This window comes from Rana temporaria, chromosome 5 (assembly GCF_905171775.1).
Source record: "Rana temporaria chromosome 5, aRanTem1.1, whole genome shotgun sequence".
NCBI classification, from domain to species: Eukaryota; Metazoa; Chordata; class Amphibia; order Anura; family Ranidae; genus Rana; species Rana temporaria.
Window position 1 is genome coordinate 391,117,308 of NC_053493.1, and position 25,873 is coordinate 391,143,180.

Consider the following 25,873-nt stretch of genomic DNA (forward strand, 5'->3'; position numbering starts at 1 on the left):
GAGGAATGAGGGACAGAGGGACATTGTTCCAACTCAGGGACAGTCCCTCCAAATCAGGGACAGTTGGGAGCTGTGGGATTGGATGAGGTGGAGATTGTGACATCACCAGGGGCTGACTGACTATTCGGTCACTTGGGCACTGCCCGAGGGCCCCATGCCACTAGGGGGCCCCATCAGGGTTGCCAGCCTCAGTAAAACCAGGGACAGTATGTAAACATCTGTGTTTTTTAAAAAAAATCCCAAGATTATAGCTGCCCCGCCTCTCCAGTACCTTTTTAGTGTGTGTATGTGTATTCTGCGTGTATGTATACTGTGTGTATATTGTGTGTCTGTGTGTCTATACTGTGGGCTAGATTCAGAAAGAATTTACACCGGCGTATCTATTGATACGCCACGTAAATTCAAAGCTGTGCCAGCGTATCTTCTTTCTGTATTCAGAAAGCAGGATACGCCGAAATTAAGCTAAGATCCGAATGGCGTAAGTCTCTTACACCGTCGTATCTTAGGGTGCATATTTACGCTGGCCGCTAGGTGGCGCTTCCGTCGATTTCAGCGTAGAATATGTAAATAAGCTGGATACGCCGATTCAGAAACGTACGTGCGCCTGGCGGATTTTTTTACGTCGTTTGCGTAAGGATTTTTTCGGCGTAACGTTACTCCTGCTATATGAGGCATGGCCAATGTTAAGTGTGGACGTCGTTCCCGCGTCGAATTTTGAAAATTTTACGTTGTTTGTGTAAGTGGTTCGCGAATAGGGCTTTGCGCATATTACGTTCACGTCGAAAGCATTGACTATTTGCAACATGATTAGGAGCATGCGCACTGGGATACGTTCACGGACGCCGTTCATTAGAGACGTCATTTACGCGGGGTCATGTTTTATTTACATAAAACACGCACCTCTTCTCAATTTGAATTCGGCGCGCTTACGCCGACAGATTTACGCTACGCCGCCGTAACTTAGGGCGCTGGTTCTTTGTGAATCCAGCCCCAGCTTCACTAAGTTACGGTGGCGTAACGTATCTCAGATACGCTACGCCCGCACAAACTTACGGCGGGCTTTCTGAATCTAGCCCCGTGTATGTATACTGTATGTGTGTATACTGTGTGGCCCCATAATCTACTGCCTGGAGGCCCCATAACTTCCTATTGCCGGGTGTCCCATAATCTCCAATTGCCCGGGGGCCCCATGAGTTGTCAGTCCGCCCCTGGACATCACTGATCCACCTCTCCACTTCATCCAATCAAAGAACACTTTGCATTACTTGAGAAAAATGCAGTTGGGAGCTAAAAATATATTTAGTAAAAAGCAGAACATAATAGACACATTACTCATAGTTAGGCACACAGTTAATCCTTTGATCGCCCCTAGATGTTAACCTCTTCCCAGCCAGTGTCATTAGTAGTGTCAGTGTATAGAAGTATCACTGATCACTGAATTAGTGTCACTGGTGATGTCAGTTACTCAGTTCCTCCCCAGCGTCAGATTGCCTGCTCCCCCCACTATGAGTTGTGATCACTGCCATTGAAAGAAAGACACACACCAATCAATATACAATTACCGGGATTTCTTTTATCAAAGACATGTCGTTTTGGCCTAAATTTATGAAGAAATTTGTTTTTCTTTATTACTATTTTATATTTTTTAAAACAGAAATTAAAAAAAATATATATTTTATTTTTCAAAAGGTTTGGTCTTTTTTAGTTTGTATAATAAATATAATTTGTTTGGGTACAGCATTGCAAGACTGCGCAATTACCAGTTAACCACTTGCCGCCCACCGTCAAATGATGAGAATGCTTTCGTTCTGGGAGGACGTCATATGACTGTGCCCCAGAATGCGTTGGATAGAAGAAGATCCTGAACTGCCGCACTCCTTAAAAATGTCTTTATTGTACAAATAACATCTATAAAACAACCAAAGCGATGCAGTCAAAATGAAGTGAACCACAGGAAAAACGTGGCTGACATGTTTTACATCATGCGATGCTTACTCATAGCTCCCAGAATGGCCGCTCTCACACCGCGGGGGGTGTGCAGCGTGGCGGCTGCACCCTAGGAGCATGGCGCAGGCGCGATAGACCGCATTGCACACCCCCGCGGGCATGCGAGAGTGCCCGTTTTCGGGCACCGATCTTTGTAAAGAGCGGATTGCGGGGCTATTTAACCATGTAATCGGCTGTGTCCAATCACAGCTGATCACATGTAAATGTGAAAGTGCCGGTTGCCGGTGACTTGTCGGTATGGTTCCCCTATCCAGATGGTTCCTGTAAGGACTGCGCAGGCGCAGTCCTTGCCAACGGAAATCTCCGAACCTCGGCCCGCATCCAGGGCGACGTGGAATTTGCTTGCTCGGCATCCTGGCTCTTTTTTTAACATCCTCCAATCCACGGGGATGTTAAGGAATGAGCCTGGATGCCGGCCGAGGTTTGGAGATTTCCGTTGGCAAGGATTGCGCCCAGGGCTGATCCTAGGCAGGGTGTGTGGGGTGCTCCGCACCCAGGCGCCGCAGAGGTGGGGGTGCTGAAGCTCCAAAGTGCTCCCCTCCCTCCTCCTTGTCTGTGTCCAGAGGTGGAGCGCATGTAGCTGGTGCTGCGGCTCCCCATCCCGCTTGCTTTCTCCGCTGGCAACTGACAAGAGCGCATACCTCCCGCTGTCCCCAGAATCCGGGTAGGGTACTGCAGCGGAGCCTAGTACCGGAACACATTCCGGTACTAGGCTCCACTAACGAATTCTGTCGGGTGCGCGTGAAGCAGTCTCCTGTCTGCCCCGCCCCCTCTGCGTGTGTCGGCTCTTCTGCCATTGGCGGTGTGATGAGAGGCTTTTGGGTTGGCCGGAGCTGCTGCCAATCACCCCGTGCACTCCCAGAAATGCTCTCCGAGTGCCACCCTCCTAGTAAGCAAATATGCCAAGTATGCCCTGCCCCCTGTAATGTGCTTCTGCTCCCAGCATGCCCGAGCTACAGGGATCTATTGGACAGGTACTGATCTATGGGGACACCTGATGTGGGGGGCTCTGATGGGGGACACCTGCTGTGGGGGGCTCTGATGGGGGACACCTGCTGGGGGGGGCTCTGATGGGGGACACCTGCTGGGGGGGCTCTGATGGGGGACACCTGCTGGGGGGGCTCTGATGGGGGACACCTGTTGGGGGGGGGCTCTGATGGGGGACACCTGCTGGGGGGGACTCTGATGGGGGGACACTAATGAAGACTTCTTATGGGAGAATCTCTGTGTTTGAGTTGTAGCCATAGAAACATTTGTAAAGGGGAGGAGTTAGTAAGATGACCACGCCCATGTTGGAGTGCCAGCAATATTTCTGCACCCAGGCGCCTGTGACTCTAGGATCGGCCCTGATTGCGCCTGCGCAGTCCTTACAGGAACCATCTCGATAGGGGAACCTTAACGACAAGTCACCGGCTTTCCTCGCCTTACACTGACAGAATGTGTGGCAAGGAGAGCCGATCAGCGGCATCTCCTCACAAGGGAGACCAGGGCAGGCTCAGCTGATCACAGATCGGAGGGTTAAAAGCGAATCACAGCGGCTCGTTACTATGTAATCAGCTGTGTCCAATGACAGCTGATCACGGATGTAAACTCAAGTTATGGGCTTTTCTTTTCTCAATATTTCATTTGGGTACAGTGTTGCATGACTGCGCAATTGTCATTCAAAGTGTGACATCGCTAAAAGCTGAAAATTGGCCTGGGCAGGAGGGGGGTGGGTAAAAGTGCCCAGTAGTGGTTAAATATTTTCATCCTAATTTTAAGTTGAATAACTTGTACACAAATAGCTGGATTCACGTAGGGTGGCGTATTTTTGAGCCGGCGTAGCGTATCGTATTTACGATACGCCGCCGTAAGTCAGAGAGGCAAGTGCTGTATTCACAAAGCACTTGCCTCCTAAGTTACGGCGGCGTAGCGTAAATGGGCCGGCGTAAGCGCGCCTAATTCAAATTGTGAAGAGGTGGGCGTGTTTTATGTAAATAAACCATGACCCGACGTGATTGACGTTTTTAACGAACGGCGCATGCGCCGTCCGTGGACATATCCCAGTGTGCATTGCTCCAAAGTACGCCGCAAGGACGTATTGGTTTCGACGTGAACGTAAATTACGTCCAGCCCCATTCACGGACGACTTACGCAAAAAAATTAAAATTTTCAAAATCCGACGCGGGAACGACGTCAATACTTAACATTGGCTAGGCCAGCTATTTGTTTGACTAAATTTACGCCTGAAAACGCCTTATGTAAACGACGTATCTTTACTGCGACGGGCAAGCGTACGTTCGTGGATAGGCGTATCTCGCTGATTTCCGCATTCTAGGCGTAAATCAGCGTTCACGCCCCTAGCGGACGGCGGAACTAGACAGCTAAGATACGACGGCGCAGGCTGTCGTATCTTAGCTACATTTAAGTGTATCTCAATTTGAGAATACACTTAAATGTACGACGGCGCAGATTCAGAGTTACAACGGCGTATCTACTGATACGCCGGCTTAACTCTTTGTGAATCTAGCTAATAATGTTTTGTCCTCACATATTTTCACCCGTCTACGTTTTTACCATAAACTTTAAAATCATAACTTCCCAGATCAATCTATAATCTTTATCTGATGGAAAATTTAGCGAATTTTGACGAGCTGAAATAACATTTTTCTGCCGACTCTGATTGCTGTTTATGACCAGCACTGGGGCAACAGAAGGTTATACAAACACAGCATGTGGCACAACCCATCCGAATCCCACACCCTGTGCCCGCGGCAGAGTACACCTCCACCTGTCTCATTAATTATACATGATTCCCAGAAAGAAGGAACAGGATAAAAGCTCCTCTATGTGTTTATTAGTTCTACATTATACACGAGCTTTGAAGTCTCTATTCACATTAATGTCCTTTCCCTCATCCAATAAACATTTTTCTTCTATTTACATAGATAAGATGCGAGATAAACACATTATAAAATAAATAATTACAGGTGATATAAATCTAAAAAAAGTACAAAATGTCTCAAACTGGAGCATGGGTGTCCTATATAATATTTCAGGTTTATCACGCCATGACATAGCCATGAAGTGAACCTGTCCTCCAAAAAAAAAAAAAAAAATTAACAATGAAGGAAACCATATTAACCACTTGCTTACTGGGCACATCTACCCCCTTCCTGCCCAGGCGAAATTTCAGCTTTCAGCACTGCGTCGATTTTAATTAAAATTGCGCGGTCGTGTGACGTGCCTCCCAAATAAAATAGAAGTCTTTTTTTCCCTACAAATAGAGCTTTCTTTTGGTGGTATTTGATCACCTCTGCAGTTTTTATTTTTTGCGCTATAAACAAAAAAGAGTGACAATTTTGAAAAAAAAAAACACAATGGGCCATATTCTTAAACAAGTTACGCCGGTGTATCTACTGATACACCGGCGTAATTCGAAATTCCCGCCGGCGTATCATTGTTTTGTATTCACAAAACAATATACGCCGGATTTAGGCTAGGATCCGACTAGTGTAAGACACTTACACTGTCGGATCCTAAATGTAATTACTCCGCCGGCCGCTAGGTGGCGTTTACGTTCAGGTCTCATTTGTTTATGCAAATGAGCCTGATACGCCGATTCACGTACGATATTGCGTTGTGTAACCGTCGCTAACCTTGTTTGCGTAGGCGTAAGGTTACCCCTGCTATATGAGGAGTAACCTTACGCCAGTCCCACGTAGGCCATGTTAAGTATGGCATCGGGTCCGCCTCGTGTTTTCCCGTCGGGTACGTCGTTTTACTAAGTCGTCCGCGAATACGACTTTACGTCAATGACGCACACGTCGGTGTCATTGACGTTTTACACCAAGAACTGGAGCATACGCACTGGGCTATTTTAAGCCCGGCGCATGCGCAGTTCGTTATAATCGGGGGCGCGCTTAATTTAAATACAAGCCGCCCCCTTGGATTTACGCGGCCATACGTCGGGCCATTTACACCACACCGCCCCAAACTACGGAGCAAGTGTTTGGGGAATACAGCACTTGCTCCTGTAGGTTGGGGCGGCGGAGTGTAAATGGATTACGCGACGCCCGCCCAAAAACTACGGAATATGGCCCAAAATTTTTATAGTGATTGGTTTGCGCAAAAGTTAAAGTGGTTACAAAATAGGGAATAGAATTTATTATTTTTTTTTACTAGTAATACGGCGATCTGCAAATTTTGTCAGGACTGCGATATTGCGGCGGACACATCGGACACCTTTGACACATTTTTGGGACCATTCACATTAATACAGCAAACAGTGCTATAAATATGCACTGATTACTGTATAAATGTGACGGGCAGGGAAGGGGTTAACACTAGGGGGCGAGGAAGGGGTTAAATGTGTACCCTGGGAGTGATTCTTATTGTGGGGGGAGGGGACTGACTGGGGGAGGTGACTGATGCTGTGTCCCTATGTACAAGGGACACAGCATCAGTCTCCTCTCTCCCTGACAGGACGTGGAGCTCTGTGTTTACACACAGAGCTCCACGTCCCTGCTCTGTCATTGCCGATCGTGGGTACCTGGCATTTTGGGGACGTGCCGGGTGCGCGCGCCCCCCAGTGGCCGGAGGACGCGAGGACGTCCAAAGATGTCCTCCCGGAATTAAAGAGCCACCTGGAGGCCGTCTTTTTACTACGGCCCGGGTCTAAAGTAGTTAAAGTGGTTGTAAAGGTTTAATTTTATTTAATTTTTTTAAATAACAAAACATGTCATACTTACCTCCACTGTGCAGTTCTTTTTGCAGTGGCCACGGAAGTGCTCTCCCAAGGGGGTTAGCTTGCGGGCGCGCTCCCGTGTGATACACTCGCCGGCCATAGCTACGAGTGTATCACTCAGCCCCACCCCCCGGCGCACCGCGTCATTAATTTGATTGACAGCAGCGGGAGCCAATGGCTGCACTTCTATCAATCCTATCAATCATCCAATGAAGAGCCCACAGGAGCTAGGGGAAAGCAACACGGGATCGTGCCCAAGGAGATTCGTGGCTCAGGAAAGTAAAACGGGGGCTCGGGGGGGGGGGGGCGGAGAGTACAAGCCAAGGTGTTTTTTCACCTTAATGTATGGGATGCATTTAGGTGAAAAAACACGAAGCTTTACAACCCCTTTAAGCCCAGGTTCACGCTGAGTGCGGGGATGAAATTGCGCAAGTTCAGCTGATCTTGCACGATTTCATTCCCGCCTGTCAATCCCAACTTCGGGGGGCGATTTCAGAGACATCTGTGTGGGTTTCTGCACAGACGTCAATGGAAATTGCACCGCAAAATCGCTAGGAGTAGTACAGAAACTACTTTTGAGAATCAGCGCGGCTTCGCATCGATTCAGACGCTGCCATTGCCGCCAATTGCCGCCGATTTGGCATGCAATTTGACATGCCAAGTCGCATCAATGTGAACCAGGGCTTATAGTAAAACTAATGTTGAAACAGAACAGAGTGCCAAAAGTAGCACTATGTACAATAAAGTACATCTTCAATAAAATATGAGTACAGTGTGAGTAACGCATTTTATGAGCGTTTCGCGAAACAAGAAGCTTTTTTTAATCTTGACTCAGTTTGCAAACGTTGTCTCGCATAATGAGCAGGATTCAAGCCGCTGGGGTGTGCAGTACCGCATTTGGCCAGAGGTGCGGGGGGCGCTGGTGATGCTCAAAGACACTTATGCCCTGTACACGCAATAGGAAATTCCTATGGGCTAAAATCTGATGGAATTTCCGTTCAAGCTGTCTTGCATACACACTGTCAGACTAAATTCCGACCGTCCTAAACGCGGTGACGTAAAACACTACGACAAGCTGAGAAAAATTAAGTTCAATGCTTCCGAGCATGAGTGGACTTGATTCTGAGTATGCGTGGGTTTTTTGTCCGTTGGAGTTCCACACAGACGATCGGAATTTCCCATAGGATTTTTTTTCCCATAGGATTTTAAAAAAAATGGTATAACAAAATGAAACACAGTGGCTGCATCGGTTGCGTACGATGCAGCCTCTGGGTTTGAATATCGAGCTTGATCTTAACAGTTTTTTAACCAATGAATAGTTACTCTGATTGTCTGACTTGGTTCCTTTCTGCTATGTATTTTTATTATCTTTATGATATATATTCTTATGATATTTTTATGATAACTTCCATGTTATTTTTAGCTATTTTTTAAGTAATTATTTTCATTTTTAGGATATGCATTTCTAATGTGTTGTTATTACATATTAATTAATTTCTTTGGTTTGGTATACTCGTATGCTTTACCAAATTTAATTATATGATTATCCATTATGTCTGCAAATATGATGGTACTTATACATAATGATTTGTTATTTATTGTAGGCCCTTATAGCTTTATATTTAAGTACTTATACATTTGTATTTGACTACCATTTTTTAGCCTGTTGTTTGTATAATTATTGTATTGTTGCTTGGACCGGGACTGAGGCTGTCACAACTCTCTCTCCTCCCACTTTATTTGATTGAAAGGCCTATATTTTGGGCTTGGTGCGTGACCAGTGATGCTTCCTGACGACGTGGCAATCACGAAACGTACGTCGAGGCGCACTGGTGACGCACAATCTCCATACTTCCGGTCACGCTGGTCCTCTCTTCCTGAGAGGTGGAACGCACGCTGGCTGCACGCTTCCTAGAGCGTGGGACCGTCTCTCTCCACACAATACCCAACGCCGACCAGTCTCAGTGCCGGGTTAAGGCACTTCTCAAGTAAGGGGCCATTTGGCGTTGCTTGTCTTACATATTTATTTTAATAAACGATATTATTCTATGGCGATTTTTTTCTCTTTTCTGATTTACTCCATGTGATGGTGAATATGGGAATCGAGACATCAAGAGCCTTTTCTGGAATCTGTGGTTATTCCAAAAGCGTATTCGACCTCTTTTTAATTAAAGTGGTCAACATTTTGCGGTAAGGTGCCATCCATGAGCACTTGATTGTGGTAATTTTCTTGTATTTTCGGTGGAGGTGTGGACCTTTATTGATTAAGTGAAACCATTTCTCAAAGCACTTGTTGTTTCATTTCACTGGTTGGACTTTTTTCCTGCACATTGTTGGATTAAGACATCTCCCCTTTGGGAGTTTGCATTCATATGGACTTTATCAATATAATTTCTTTGCTGTGATTTTATTCACTTTGTGTTATTTCACCATTTATAACAATTTGTTGCTGTTTATTTATTGATAATTATCTATATTTATACTTAGGTGATTAATCAAATATAATTATTTTAGCGCTCCCTTTCTCTTCACATATTCACATTGTTACATACCACTGTAATTTTGGGGTAGCAACTTATATATATATTTTATCAATTTTTATTTGTTTATTTATATTGGCGCAAGATTTTACCTCCCATTACTGTATTATTACTATTAAAAACACTTGAAAAATTTGCATACCCTATGCTGAAGCATTAATGGGGATAAAGGGAGCTAGTATACCTGACAAATGATTTGGATTTCTGTCCAACACAGCTTTCACAGCTTTGTGACACAGCACGGCCAGGGTGACACCACTTTCTCTTTATAGACTGAAGTGATACAGTGGTGTCCTCTTGCCAAACCCAACCAGCTAAATGAATAGTGGAAGAGCAGCCAGAGTCTGGTGAGGCCATCCTGCTGCTCACTCCTTCTTTCAGCATGTTCCTTATTGGTGCATTTGCATACAGTACACCTACATTAGCTCCCAGTCCTGCACCTTCTTCTCCCTGTCTAAATCCTGCTGTACATAGGATTACAGGAGTCTAAAGCTTACTACACATGTTGGGATCCAATTAAACAAACTTCTTTAGATCTACAGACAACTATGTAAAGCAAGGGCCTTTCTGATTGGATGGATTAGGTAGATCCTCGTATTACATAGTTTTGTTAAATCTAAATTTGATCGTACAAGGATTGTAGGATCAGGTTGGAAGGTGTATGGTGATCCTAATACAAAGTCCTAGAATTCCCAAGTTATGTCCTCTACCCTTGGTACTGTATAGTATAGAACACGCTTTGCAGTATCTATTGCTCATACCAATGTTAGTTTTGCACCCACCTGTATGTTCCTGATAGGACACATCTCCAGTCCGATATGATGAACTTTTCATGGATCTGACCAAAGAATTTCTTGCCGGATTTCGCACAGTAGACATCGCCAGTTACGCTCCTGACGCAAATATTCTGGAAAGGCCAAAATCAGTAAGTTAAAGGGAATGTATAACCTTTTTAATATGTTTTATATATACAAATACATAAAAGTGGCCAGCAACACATCATTTTATCAACGTGCTAGCCCCTTGCCACCCAGGCAAAGCATATGTATGGCACAGACAGGACGGTCTTAATAATGTCATGGACCCCTGGGCAAAGTAATGCACTGGGGCCCCTACCAGCCTGCCCCAATTTACACACCTACTCTCAAAAATACATAGCTGATAGAATTTAACATATACAGTATTTATTGGTACATTCAATAAAATCTATTTTATACACTAAGAAAAGATGGGGGGTGGAGGGGGATCAGGAGGGTACAATACTGGGATCAGAAGGGCACAGTGCAGTTTCTGGGATGCTACCTGGGACACGGCCATGCCAGGACTGCTTAGTAAAAACTGTGACTGTCCAAGCAAATCCAGGACAGTTGGCAAATATGATGTAAAGCAAGATTATCATGGGGCCCCCATGCACTTGGGGCCCCTAAGCAATGCCCAAGGGTGCCCATGCATTAAGATGGCCCTGGGCACAGAAGGTGGGCTTTAAAGCCAACACGCCATACACATCCATCCATGGGCGGCAGAGTTTTCTGTGCTGAGAGCGTGCTTACCCAGCACAGTGACTTTCATTAGAAATGTTATCTTAGAGGAGACTTCTCCAGCATAGATTGAGGGTCTCCTCTGGTCATCGGATCTAGCAGCTTAGAAGGTTTTTATTACTGTCTATGTACCTACTACGGGGACTTTGTCCTCTCTATATGTCCTTGTGACATTGTCCCTGAGACAGGAATTGATGGGAAAAACAACACTTTTGTCACCAGAACAGGAGGTGAGGGGAAATCTTCCCTTATTTCCTTCTGATGTGCCCAGGTGTGTCATCTTCTTTCCGGACAGATCTTGGAGAATGTTGAGTAGCCCCAATTTCTGATGAAGATGTTTCTACACTGTGCTGCAGCATCTCCTTGTGAGATTTGGACTACTCAACATTCCCCTTGATCTTGTGGGAAGGAGGATGACATCGCTCTAGCCTTGTTGCTGTGGGAGACACATGGGGAAAGGTAAGTTTATTATCTATTTCTTTCCCAGAGAAACTTTTATTTAGCACTTTAGGCAGGGGATGGGGGCAACTTGTATTGGTGGACTTTGGTATTGAGGTTTTTGCTTTAACTATCTTCTTTTCTATCTAAAACTAAGTTAAGTGTAAGGCCTCGTACACACGAGCGGATCTGTCCGATGAAAACGGTCCGCGGACCGTTTTCATCGGACATGTCCGCTAGCAGATTTCGGTCTGATGGTTGTACACACCATCAAACCGAAATCCCCGCGGACGGGATACGCGGTGACGTGGCCGCGACGATGAGGCAGCGACGTGCGTGACCCTGGAAGGTCAATGCTTCCACGCATGCGTCGAATCACTTTGACGCATGCAAGGGATTTCGGCTGAGCGGACATGTCCGACGGACAGGCTTCCAGCGGACATGTTTCTTAGCATGCTAAGAAACATTTGTCCGCTGGAAACCTGTCCGATCCGCCGGAAAATTGTCCGGTCGGCCGTACACACGACCGAACATGTGTGCTGAAACTGGTCCGCGGACCAGTTTCAGCAGACATGTTCGGTCGTGTGTACGAGGCCTAAGGCTCGGTTCATACTGCCGTGACTTCTCATGTGACAAGTCGCCCCCCCTAATTAACTGCAATGATCGCAGCGACTAAGGCCCCTTTCACACTGGGGCGGGAGGCGCGGTGGCGGTATAGCGCCGCTAAAAATAGCGCTATACCGTCGTAATTGCCGCGGGTTTCGGCCGCTAGCGGTGCGGTATTAACCCCCGCTAGCGGCCGATAAAGGGTTAATACCGCCCACAATGCGCCTCTGCAGAGGCGCATTACGGGCGGTATTACCGCGGTTTCTCAGGCCGGGTACACACGAGAGGATTTAATCCTCTGGCGGATTTTGATCTCATGGTTATACTAACCATGAGATCAAAATCCCCGCGGAATTCCGTCCGCGGTGACGTGTCGCGCCGTCGCCGCGATGATGACGCGGCGACGTGCGCGACTCTGTCATATAAGGAATTCCACGCATGCGTCGAATCATTACGACGCATGCGGGGGATGGATTCGGACGGATTGATCCGGTGAGTCTGTACAGACCAGCGGATCAATCCGTTGGACTGGATTCCAGCGGATCGATTTCTTAGCATGTCAAGAAATTTTGATCCGCTGGAAATCCATCCCCGGGGACAAAAATCCACGGAAACAGATCCGCTGGATCGTACACACCAGGGGATCTATCCGCTGGAGCCGGTCCGCGGATCAATTCCAGCGGATCGATCCTCTCGTGTGTACGGGGCCTCATTGTTTTAAATGGGAAGGAGCTGTGAAGGAGTGGTATACATGCCGCTCCTCTCACCGCTCCAAAGATGCTGCTGACAGGAGATTTTTTTCTCTCCTGCCAGCGCATCGCCTCAGTGTGAAAGCCCTCGGGCTTTTACATTGAGAAGGCTGGGCAGGAGTTTTTCAAACGGTATTTAGGCGCTATTTTTAGTGCTGTACCGCCTGAAAAACTCCTCCGTGTGAAAGGGGCCTTAGAAAAAGATTCCCGCACTACTTTTGGGCGACTTGCATTGACTCCTGTTAATGAAGTCGCAAGCAAGCCGCAATTAAGTCACGCAAGATTAATGCCTTGTACACACGATCAGAATTTCAGATGGAAAAAGTCAGATTTTTTCATTAGATATTCCGACCGTGTGTGTGCACCATCGGAAATTCTGACGGACTTAGAAAGAGAACATGTCTTTTTTTTCGATTAAAAAAATTACGAAAATTCCATTTGTCTGTATGGAACTCCGATGGAGAAAAAAAAACATATTCTCAAAGTCGAAGCATGCTCGGAAGCATTGAACTTCTTTTTTCTCGGCTCGTCGTAGTGTTTTACGTCACGTTTTGGACGGTCGGAATTTGGTGTGACCGCGTGTATGAAATACAGCTTGAATGGAATCCCATTAGAAAAATCCATCGGAGTTTATCCCGACAGAAATTCCGATCGTGTGTACGGGGCATTAGGCTGTCAAAGTCTTGCGACCCTCAAGCTGCGTAGACGTGAATCGGCAACTCAATGTGCAATGCAGGGATTTTAACACACTTTGTAGGAGATTTCTATTTTGTTCTGAAGACAGAGCTGTTTATTTCACTAGGCTGAGTGTCTTCTGATTCTGAATAGGAGGATCCGGTTCATTATAATCACCCTAAATCCCTTTAGAAGTATTTAACTCCTGGGGAGTATCTCTCAAAACATATATTCCTATTACAAGGGAAGTCTAAAATCTGACATGTAGTGTGGATCAGTGAGTCAATCACCAAGCAGGAAATTACATTTTTGAAGGCGTTCTGTATGCTGTCATTGTACAGAACGCTTCCAGATTGAATTTTACAGAAAATGACAGCACTGTATATTGAAAAGATAAGGTCATTTTAGCCACTTAACCCCCGGACAATATTGACGGTCAAAGACCAGAGCACTTTTTGCGATTCGGCAATGCGTCGCTTTAACTGACAATTGCGTGGTCGTGCGACGTGGCTCCCAAACAAAATTGGCGTCTTTTTTTCCCCACAAATAGAGCTTTATTTTGGTGGTATTTGATCACCTCTGCGGTTTTTAGTTTTTTCGCTATAAACAAAAATAGAGCGACAATTTTGAAAAAAAATTATATTTTTTACCTTTTGCTATAATAAATATCCCCCAAAAATATATAAAAAAAAAAATTTTTTTCCCTCAGTTTAGGCCGATACGTATTCTTCTACATATTTTTCGTAAAAAAAAATCGCAATAAGCGTTTATTGATTGGTTTGCGCAAAAGTTATAGCGTTTACAAAATAGGTTTTTTTTTATGGCATTTTTATTAATATTTTTTTTTTACTAGTAATGGTGGCGATCAGCGATTATTTTTTTCGGTACTGCGACAATATGGCGGACACTTTGGACACATTTTTGGGACCATTGGCATTTTTATAGTGATCTGTGCTATAAAAATGCATTGGATTACTATAAAAATGCCACTGGCAGGGAAGGGGTTAACTCTAGGCGGCGGGGAAGGGGTTAAGTATGTTCCCTGTGTGTATTCTAACTGTAGGGGGGGTGGACTCACTAGGGGAAATGACTGATCACTGTTCATACATTGTATGAACAGAAGATCAGCATTTCTCTCCCTGACAGGACCGGGAGCTGTGTGTTTACACACACAGCTCCCGGTCCCCGCTCTGTAATGAGCGATCGCGTGTGCCCGGCGGCGATCGCACCCGCTGGGCACGCGCACGGGAGTTGGGGGAGAGCAGGGGGCGCGCACGCGCCCCTAGTGGCCTGCGCGAGAGCCGACGTATAGCTACGGGCTCTCGCGCAGGGGAGCCAACCTTCAGCCACGGAAGGATTTACCCACTTGCTGACCAGGCCATTTTTTTGCGATACGGCACTGCATCACTTTAACTGACAATTGCACGGTTGTGCGACATTGCACCCAAACAAAATGTATGTCTCTTTTTCCCACAAATAGAGCTTTCTTTTGGTGGTATTTGATCACCTTTTCGGCTTTTAATTGTTGCGCTTTAAACCAAAAAAGAGCTAAATAAAAAAAAAAAAAACACAAAGGGCTAGATTCTTAGAAATCAGATGAAAGGGTTAGTGCTGGAAAACACTTTTTGAAAGATAAAAAGTGCATTTTATATACAACTATAGAGATCAGACCAAAATGAGGGACATATGAGGGGGACAGAGGAACATTTCTCCAAATCAGGGACAGTCCCTCGAAATCAGGGACAGTTGGGAGCTCTGGCATACCTTGAGATGTATCTCCACAACCTGCAATTTCTCACACATTTCTTTGAAGCTTTGCAGTTTGGTGACATCCAGAAGCAGGTAGACGAAAACGTTCCTTTTATTAGCCGCTTCCAAAATGTCGCAGAAAATCTCCACGTCCGTGAACTCGTCCATCATTATAGCGAGAACCTGAACACAAGAGTATAACATCAGAAGATATACAGTACATAAGAACACAAGGCATCAAAAAGTGTTTAAAATCTATAGCACTAAGGTTAACCACTTTAGCCCTGAAAGATATTACCCCCTTCCTGGTCGCTTTAACTGACAATTGCGCGGTCGTGCGACGCTGTACTCAAACATAATTTGCGTCCTTTCTTTTCCACAAATAGAGCTTTCTTTTGGTGGTATTTGATCACCTCTGTGCTTTTTTTTGTTTTGCGCTATAAACAAAAAAAGAGCGACAATTTTGAAAAAAAACTATGGCCCGGATTCAGAGAGCAGTTACGATGGCGTATCTCCGGATACGCCGTCGTAACTCTGAGTCGCGGGGTCGTATCTATGCGACTGATTCATAGAATCAGTTACGCATAGATTTCCCTAAGATCCGACTGGCGTAAGTGTCTTACACCGTCGTATCTTAGGCTGCATATTTACGCTGGCCGCTAGGTGGCGCTTCCGTAGATTTACGCGAGGAATATGCTAATTAGGTAGATACGCCGATTCAGAAACGTACGTCCGCCCGGCGAATTTTTTTACGTCGTTTACGTTCGGCTTTTTCCAGGCTTAAAGTTACCCCTGCTATATGAGGGGTATCCTATGTTAAGTATGGACGTCGGGCCAGCGTCAAATTTCCCGTAGATTACGTTGTTTGCGTAAGTCGTTCGCGAATAGGGCTGTACGTAAGTTACGTTCACGTCTAAAGCAATGACGATTTGCGGCGTAATTTCGAGCATGCGCATTGGGATTCTTTTACGAACGGCGCATGCGCCGTTCGTAAAAAAACGTCAAATACGTGGGGTCACAATTAATTTAAATAAAACACGCCCACATCATCCACATTTGAATTCCGCGGGCTTACGCCAGATTACATATGTTACGCCGCCTTAACTTAGGGCGCAAGTTCTTTCTGAATACGGAACTTGCGCCCTAATTTACGGCGGCGTAACATATCTGAGATACGTTACGCCCGCCGACAGATACACTATTGTATCTGAATCCGGGCCTATATTTTTTTTTACTTTTTGCTATAATAAATATCCCCCCCCCCCCCAAAAAAAAAAAACACATTTCTTCATCAGTTTAGGCCAATATGTATTCTTCTACATATTTTTGGTAAAAAAAAATCACAATAAGCGTATATTGATTGGTTTGTGCAAAAGTTATAGCTTCTACGAACTATGGGAAAGATTTATGGCATTTTTATTATTATTTTTTTTTTTTACTAGTAATGGCGGTGATCTGCGATTTTTAGCGGTTCTGTGACATTGCAATGGACAGATCGGACACTTTTGACACTTTTTTGGGACCATTGACAATTATACAGCGATTCAGAGCTAAAATAATGCACTGATTACTGTGTAAATGTCACTGGCAGGAAAGGAATTAACACTAGGGGGCGATCAAGGGGTTAAATGTGTGCATCGTGCACGCGTCTCCAGTGGCATGCACGCTCCCTCCGGTGGCCGAAAAGTATAAGGACGTACCCGTACGGGATTTCACCCAGGGGAGCCATTCTGCCGCAGTATATATGCGTGAGCCAGTTGGGAACCGGTTAAAGGAGATTTAAACCCAACAACAAAAAAGTGATATATTACATCTTACTAGTCCTTAGAAGTGGTTACTGCATTTGCAAAATGCCTGTTGATCCTGTCAGATTTCCAGTGTCCTTGTGAATTCCTATGCACTGAGCTGAAATCCTAAACAATGTCCCATCTATCTTCTCTGCACTACAAAATACCTCTTCCTTATGTAATAGATATGAGGAGAGGAGGAAAAGTATGGCAAGTGAGTTTTAGCACCATAGCACAGGAAGTGTATAATTGGCAGGATCAGGGCTTTTTTTCAGGGGGAACTTGGGGTGTATTCTCAAATTGAGATACACTTAAATTGAGCTAAGATACGACTGCCTGCGCCGTCGTATCTTAGCTGTCTAGTTCCGCCGGCCGCTAGGGTCGTGAACGCTGATTTACGCCTAGAATGCGTAAATCAGCGAGATACACCTATTCACGAACATACGCTTGCCCGTCGCAGTAAAGATAAGCCGTTTACGTAATGCGTTTTCAGGCGTAAAGTTAGTCCAACAAAAACCTGGCCTAGCCAATGTTAAGTATGGACGTCGTTTCCGCGTCTAATTTTGAAAATTTTACGTTGTTTGCGTAAGTCGTCCGTGAATGGGTCTGGACGTAATTTACGTTCACGTCGAAACCAATAAGTCCTTGCAGCGTACTTTGGAGCAATGCACACTGGGATATGTGCACGGACGGCGCATGCGCCGTTTGTTAAAAACGTCAATCACGTTGGGTCATGGTTTATTTACATAAAACACGCCCACCTCTTCACAATTTGAATTAGGCGCGCTTACGCCGAACCATTTACGCTACGCCGCCGTAACTTAGGAGGCAAGTGCTTTGTGAATACAACACTTGCCTCTCTGACTTACGGCGGCGTTGCGTAAATACGATACGCTACGCCGGCTGAAACATACGCCGCCCTACGTGAATCCAGCTAATAATATAGATAATATAGTGTCTTTTATGGAACACACATAGAAATAGTAAGACATAACAGATAAGGTGGGGTTATTGAAAGTTCATTCTCTGAAAGTTATAAATCTGTCATCCTTGAAGTTGTGACTAACATAGCTGGGTGCCAGACTGTCTCTACACAGATGTCTCTAATTGGACACAACCAGTTATAAATCACTTTTAATGAACATATAGGAATTCTGGCAATAATTAAAGTGGAGTTCCACCCATAAATATAACATTACATCAGTAGTTTTAAAAAAATGTCATTAGTCCTTTACGAAATTTTTTTTTTTTTTTAGATGCCTTCAAAGTGTTGTTGCTAGGCAGAATAGTTAATCTTCCCACTCCCTGCACCTAGGTGCTTAATGCTTCCTAACCTACACCGCACAGACTCCTGGGAATGTAGTGGGTGTAACTTTCCAGGAGTCTGTGCACTCCCCAGTCTCAAAGAATCATGTGACTTGGACAGCACAGGTGCTGAAACCTGATCTGACACGGCTTGTGCAGCACTGAGCATGTGCGAGATTTGCAAGGCTGAAATCCAGGAAGTCATACAGTCTGGCTTCATGATGCCCACACTTAAGATGGCCCCAGTCAATTTCTATTTTATAAAGTGTCTAAATGCTGTAACAACCTAACAAAACGGACCTTAGTTTACAGACTAACTTTACTAGAATACATTAAGCTTGTGTATTACAGGGGTATTTATATTTAAAAAGTGAAATTGTGGCCGGAACTCCGCTTTAAGTTTGTTTGGTTGTAGGACAGGTGTTACATTGACGTAGATCTTAGCAACCAATCACATCTAGGAGAGATGGCTTAGATTAAGCTTGTAAGGGTATATAAGTGCCAGTTTTACAATTGTTAGTCAGACAAGTCAGATAGACGTCTATCAGGCTGACCATTTGTCCATGCAGCCCTATAGCACGGGTGGCAAGCGGTCAGAACCAGTAGGCAAGTATCTGTCCTTTTGTTGTAACTTGTCTCCTCGTACGAGTCAATAAAGAAAACTTCTTAACTTGTTCCAGAGTGTGGTCTCAGGTGAATTTCTCTCACAAGAATATACCGTAATTCACAGAGTGCAGGGATCAGCAATGGGTACCACACAAGGGACAGATTTGTGTAATATACATAGTGCAGATGTCAGACGTATGTAAAGTACAGAGTACAGGGGTAAGGAGTGGGTAACACACAGTGAAAGGGATAGGTGTGTGCAATGTACAGGAGTGCAGGGGTCAGGAGTGGGTAATGCACAGACTGGAGGGGACAGGTGTCTATAAAGTGCAGAGGTCAGGAGAATGTAACGTACAGAGTACAGGAATCAGGAATGGGTAACGCTAAAGGGACAGGTGTGTGTAATCTACATAGTGATGGGGTCAGGCGAATGCAATGTAAAGAGTGCACGAGTCAGGAGTGGGTAACACACAGAGTGGAGGGGACAGGTGTGTGTAATGTAAATAGTGCAGGTGTCAGGAGTATGTAAAGTACAGAGTGCAGTGGTAAGCAATAGGTAACATTCAGAGTGCAGGGGACAGGTGTGTGTGGTGTACATAGTGCAAAGGTCAGGAATAAACAATGTACATACTGTGTTTCCCCCGAAAATAGGACCGGGTCTTCTATTAATTTTGGCTACAAAAGCACAGTAGGGCTTATTTTCAGGGGATGTCTTATTTATTTACGGTATGTACAATGATGATCTTAAAGTGGTTGTAACCCTAAAATATATATATACATATACCCACACACGCAAGAAAATTATATTCTTATTAAAACAAAGTGTAAGTCCTAACTTTACAGGGATTGTGTTGATATCAGGTATCTTAATGGGCAGAATTTGAAAAAATTTCTAAACATGGTTCAATAACAATAGGAATTAGGGCAGTTCATTAATGCGACTGTCATGTCTTAATTTGAAAGCCGTAAGAGTAATGTAATTAAATGACTAACTGAATGAAAGAATCCTCAGTCTTCATTATGGATGTTTTAAATTTTCACTTCTGTGTGCGGAAAACCACAAATCCGGGTGATTAGTTAGACATCATTGTAGGTAGATGGTGTCACATCCCTGACACAAGGTGAAGCAGCTTCTGGCGTAGGTGAGGCTGCACTGCTCACTTCCTCTAGTTCATATTTTTCCCTACGGCTGTGTTAATTTACCTCTGTGTAATAATTTATGCTGAAGATATGCTTGAAAACTCAAGTGATTTACGAAGTATAATAAACAATAATGAAGTATAAAAAACAATAGTAGGAATGTATGTAAAGTCTCTCATAGTACAGCTAGTAGTAGTCACATTCAGCTAGGCTTGCTCTGTATAATGAAGACGTTTCGTAGCTTATTTAAATTCTTCAGTTCTAATGAGTGATAAGGAAAATACTCATTTAGCATTTATAGCCACACAGGTAGCACAGACACCGTGGGGTAGATTCAAGTAGGGGAGCGCACTACTACGGCGGCGCAGCGTACCGTTTTTACGCTACACCTCCGTAAATTACTTGAGCTATGCTTCATTCACGAAGCATTTGCTCCGTAATTTGCGGGGGCGTTTCGTAAAAGTGGCCGGCGTAAGCGCGCGTTATTTAAATGATCCCGTAGGGGGCGTGGATCATTTAAATTAGGCGCGTTCCCGCGCCGAACGCACTGCGCATGCTCCGTTGGGAAAATTTCCCGACGTGCATTGCGGTAAATGACGTCGCAAGGACGTCATTTGCTTCGACGTGAACGTAAATGGCGTCCAGCGCCATTCACAATTCACTTACGCAAATTACGTAAATTTCGAAAATCGCGACGCGGGAACGACGTGTATACTTACCATTGGATGCACCTCCTAATAGCAGGAGCAGCCTTACGCAGAAAGCGACGAACGCAAACGACGTAAAACTCAAACGCCGGGCGCGCGTACATTTGTGAATCGGCGTGAGTATGCAATTTGCATACTCTACGCTGACCACTACGGGAACGCCACCTAGCGGCCAGCGTAAGAATGCAGCCTAAGATACGACGGCATAAGAGCCTTATGCCAGTCATATCTTAGGCTACAGTCGGCGTATCGAGCTTTCTGAATACAGAAAGTCGATACGCCGGCACTACTTAGCAATTACGCTGCGTATCTATTGATACGCAGGCATTATTGCTTGCTGAATCCACCCCCGTGATTCAGCCATTCTGTGGAACCTCTGGGTTCCTCCGGAGATTACTAATGGCGCATACACACAATCGGAAATTCCGACAAGAAAAGTCAAATGTGAGCTTTTGGTCGGAAATTCCGCCAACAAAAGATTGAGAGCTGGTTCTCTATTTTTCCGACGGAAAAAGTTCCTATCGGAAAATCCGCTCGTCTGTATGCAATTACGACGCCCAAAAAAACACGCATGCTCAGAATCAAGCAGAAGAGCCAAACTGCCTATTGAACTTCATTGATCTCGGCTCGTCTTACGTCTTGTACGTCACCGCGTTCTTGACGGTCGGAATTTCCGACAAGATTTCTGTGACCGTGTGTGTGCAACACAAGTTTGAGCCAACATTCCGTCAGAAAAAAATCCACGGTTTTCTTGTCGGAATTTCCAATCATGTATACGCGGCATAAGAGTTCCTTGAGCTGTGACTAATTGACCTCCTATCTGCTCTGCATTCTTCTCATTGACCACCAATGTGAGGAGCAGTCATCCCACTGACCACCAATGAAAAGGGCATACCTCCCACTGACCACCAATTGAAAGGGTGTTCTTCCAACTGACAACCAAAGTAAGGGACATTCATCCCACTGATCACCAATGTAAGGAGCATTCTTCCCACTGACCACCAATGTAAGGCACATTCATCCCACTGATCACCAGTGTAAGGAGCATTCTTTCCACTAACCATCAATGTAAGGGACATTCATCCAACTGATCACCAATGTAAGGGGTATTCTTCCCACTGACCAGAAATGTAAGAAGCATTCTTCCCACTCACTCCCAATGTAGGGAGCATTCTTCGCACTGACAATCAATGTAAGGAACATTCCTCCCACTGACCACCAATGTAAGGAGCATTCTTCCCACTGAACCACCACTGTAATGGGGGCTATTTACATTGACCACCCAGTCACATTTGCATTAGCCCACCCAGTCACACTTGTCAAGACATCAGCGTAGGGTGGTAAGAAACATAAAACTGTTTATTCAAACACAGGCACAAAGAGATACCATGTTTCCCCGAAAATAAGCCCTACCCCTAAAATAAGACCTAGAATGAGTTTCTGGGATGGCTGCAATATAAGCCCTACCCCAAAAATAAGCCCTAGTTAAAGTCCTTGTAAAATCGTGTAATCCGTTTTGTTAAAAGATTATATATATATTTATATACTGTGTGTATATATATATATATATATATATATATATATATATATATATATAGTGTAGTGTCTCCTTGTGTAATTTTAATAAAATTACACAAGGAGACACGTTACACTATATATAATATTTTTACAAAACAGATTACAGAATTTTACAAGGTATTTAACTAAGGTTTATTTTTAGGATTACAGAATTTCACAATGCTGACTCCTGAGCTGACGGGGAGAAACTTTTTTGTACATACCGTAATAAAATAAGACATTCCCTGAAAATAAGCCCTAGTGTGTTTTTTGTAGCCAAAATTAATATAAGACCCGGTCTTATTTTTGGGGAAACACGGGTATACACTCGGGGGCAATCTCGCCTTTATTGCATAATGACACAAGGTAGGGTAAACTACATTCAGTAACAAGAGACACACAGACAGCCTTTAGGAAGGGCTACAGGAGAAATCCACCCTCCCCTCTAGTAGCTAATCCACATCTACATCCCATAATAGGTTGCTCCCAAGGTAGCAACAGAAACAATAGAACAATGGGATACAGCCACTTAACAATAAACACATAGCAAACCCCACCCCACCTCAATAGATCTGGTAAAAAGTCTACAACAGTCCATGAGACCAAGTTCATACAATATTCCTGCAGTCTGAAAGGTGGAATTCATTTGTCTTCATATATTTCTTGAGGGAGATTGTTCAAAAATATTACTGTCCTAGGTGAAAGAACCCCTTCATTCTTTTAACACAAACCACACATATAGAACCCTGTATAAGTAAAATGAGTCTGTTGTGGTTGTACTGGGAGTCTGGTTAGTGCAGACCCGACTGGGGTTCTCGGTAACTTACTCATAAGAGGGGACGGGGAAGATGAAAAATGGGTTTCCAAAGCTCTCTAAGGTAAGCTGGGTTCCACGAGCCCCCCGCCCAAAGTGACTCCCGTCACATACTATATATTGTACTAATTTACATATAGTTATATATTATAAAGTGGTAATTTTGAATACACGGAGAACAAGCAGCACAGTGACTGATTGTTCCTTCCACATCACCTTCTGTAATTTGTTTTGTGAAATCAACATTATTAAGCATTGAGCTTCAAAAAACAAGACATGGCCAGGAGGCAAAAATGGTCTCATTTATTTTAACGCCAGAAACATGTCCAGCAATTTTCTGCATTCCAGAAAAATATGGAATCTCCGAGATCTTATTATAGTTACCCATAGTACTATTTAAGTGCGTTACGTTAATGTTACAAGATAGCTGTGACTCCCTGCGACAACTCTGTAGAGGAAATTCATTTATCTTCATATATTTCTTGAGGGAGATTGTTCAAAAATATTACTGTCCTAGGTGAAAGAACCCCTTCATTCTTTTAACACAAACCACACATATAGAACCCTGTATAAGTAAAATGAGTCTGTTGTGGTTGTACTGGGAGTCTGGTTAGTGCAGACCCAACTGGGGTTCTCGGCAACTTACTCATAAGAGGGGTCGGGGAAGATGAAAAATGGGTTTCCAAAGCTCTCTAAGGTAAGCTGGGTTCCACGAGCCCCCCGCCCAAAGTGACTCCCGTCACATACTATATATTGTACTAATTTACATATAGTTATATATTATAAAGTGGTAATTTTGAATACACGGAGAACAAGCAGCACAGTGACTGATTGTTCCTTCCACATCACCTTCTGTAATTTGTTTTGTGAAATCAACATTATTAAGCATTGAGCTTCAAAAAACAAGACATGGCCAGGAGGCAAAAATGGTCTCATTTATTTTAACGCCAGAAACATGTCCAGCAATTTTCTGCATTCCAGAAAAATATGGAATCTCCGAGATCTTATTATAGTTACCCATAGTACTATTTAAGTGCGTTACGTTAATGTTACAAGATAGCTGTGACTCCCTGCGACAACTCTGTAGAGGAAATTCATTTATCTTCATATATTTCTTGAGGGAGATTGTTCAAAAATATTACTGTCCTAGGTGAAAGAACGCCTTCATTCTTTTAACACAAACCACACATATAGAACCCTGTATAAGTAAAATGAGTCTGTTGTGGTTGTACTGGGAGTCTGGTTAGTGCAGACCCAACTGGGGTTCTCGGCAACTTACTCATAAGAGGGGTCGGGGAAGATGAAAAATGGGTTTCCAAAGCTCTCTAAGGTAAGCTGGGTTCCACGAGCCCCCCGCCCAAAGTGACTCCCGTCACATACTATATATTGTACTAATTTACATATAGTTATATATTATTAAGTGGTCATTTTGAATGTACTATTATATGCGGAGAACAAGCAGCACAGTGACCTATTGTTTCTTCCACATCACCTTCTGTAATTTGTTTTGTGAAATCAACATTATTAAGCATTGAGCTTCAAAGAACAAGACATGGCCAGGAGGCAAAAATGGTCTCATTTATTTCAACGCCAGAAACATGTCCAGCAATTTTCTGCATTCCAGAAAAATATGGAATCTCCGAGATCTTATTATCAGGGCTCAAAATTTCAAGTCCAGAGCTACTAGGCAGGCCTCAAGGCGTACTCGCCACCAGTTGCCCGGCCCAACCCCTACCATGTCCCGCCCCCAGACACACCCTCATAAATTATCTCATGAAATGACACTTAAATGTTTTATGCTGATTTAAGTTATAAAAATAAATATTAACAACAAGTTATCCGTGCCCAAAAATGCAGCCTGCCCGTGTCTACCAATGCAGCACGTGTCCCCAGTGCAGCCACCTGTCCCCAGTGCAGCCACCTGTCCCCATTGCAGCCACCTGTCCCCATTGCAACCAGTGTCCCCATTGCAGCCAGTGTCCCCATTGCAGCCACCTGTCCCCATTGCAGCCACCTGTCCCCAGTGCAGCCACCTGTCCCCAGTGCATCCACCTGTGCCCAGTGCAGCCACCTGTCCCCAGTGCAGCCAGTGTCCCCAGTGCAGCCAGTGTCCACAGTGCAGCCAGAGTCCCCAGTGCAGCCAGTGTCCCCATTGCAGCCAGTGTCCCCATTGCAGCCAAATGACCCTATAGTAGCCAGTGTCCCCATAGCAGCCAGTGTCCCCATAGCAGCCAGTGTCCCCATAGCAGCCAGTGCAGCCAGTGTCCCCAGTGCAGCCAGTGTCCCCATAGCAGCCAGTGTCCCCATAGCAGCCTACCTGTGCTGAGTGAAAGGAGGAGAGGAGCCAGAGCCAGAGCCGCTGCAGCCTGATTGTTCAGGGAGGAGCCCCAAGGAGAGGAGACGCCGCCGACTGGTTGTTTAAAACGCGGGGAACATGACAGCTTTCAATTCAATAGCTGTGTCTCACACTCGCCAGCCCTCAAAATTTACTTGCAAAATGCGAGCATGCGAGTGCAAATTTTGAGGGCTGTTATTATAGTTACCCATAGTACTATTTAAGAGCGTTACGTTAATGTTACAAGATAGCTGTGACTCCCTGCGACAACTCTGTAGAGGAAATATTAATTTGAAATATTTTTAGCTGTACCAAGATGACAGAACACTTTAGTGAAGACACCTACAATATTTAAACTGGGGTCCACTGTTTTTAAAAGCAGCATTATGGTCACGCTAAGGCCCATTTTCTATCTGCTGACTCATAATCTGCGGTGAATCATGTTGTCAGCAGCAGCTGGCCTGCGGTTAGCAGGTGATTTGCATCCTTCTACAGGCCTGTTCCAAGTGGGATTTGACCATGTCCATTTGATGTCACAACCCCATACCCCTTTATGGGATACAGTGGCAGTTGGTGTTGTCTGCCACTGTAAAC

The 25,873-nt window shown here is 44.6% G+C and overlaps 1 protein-coding gene across 1 annotated transcript in view; it reads right to left on the reverse strand.

Annotated features, from left to right (window-relative positions):
- The window catches only part of FAM83A (family with sequence similarity 83 member A), a 91,257-nt gene that overhangs the window by 40,484 nt on the left and 24,900 nt on the right, over positions 1–25,873 (reverse strand). Inside the window, exons 2-3 of the mRNA XM_040354918.1 lie at positions 15,044–15,211; positions 10,056–10,180 (exon numbers count right to left, since the gene is read on the reverse strand). Coding sequence (XP_040210852.1) covers positions 10,056–10,180; positions 15,044–15,211 — 293 coding nt within the window. The remainder of the gene's footprint in view (positions 1–10,055; positions 10,181–15,043; positions 15,212–25,873) is intronic.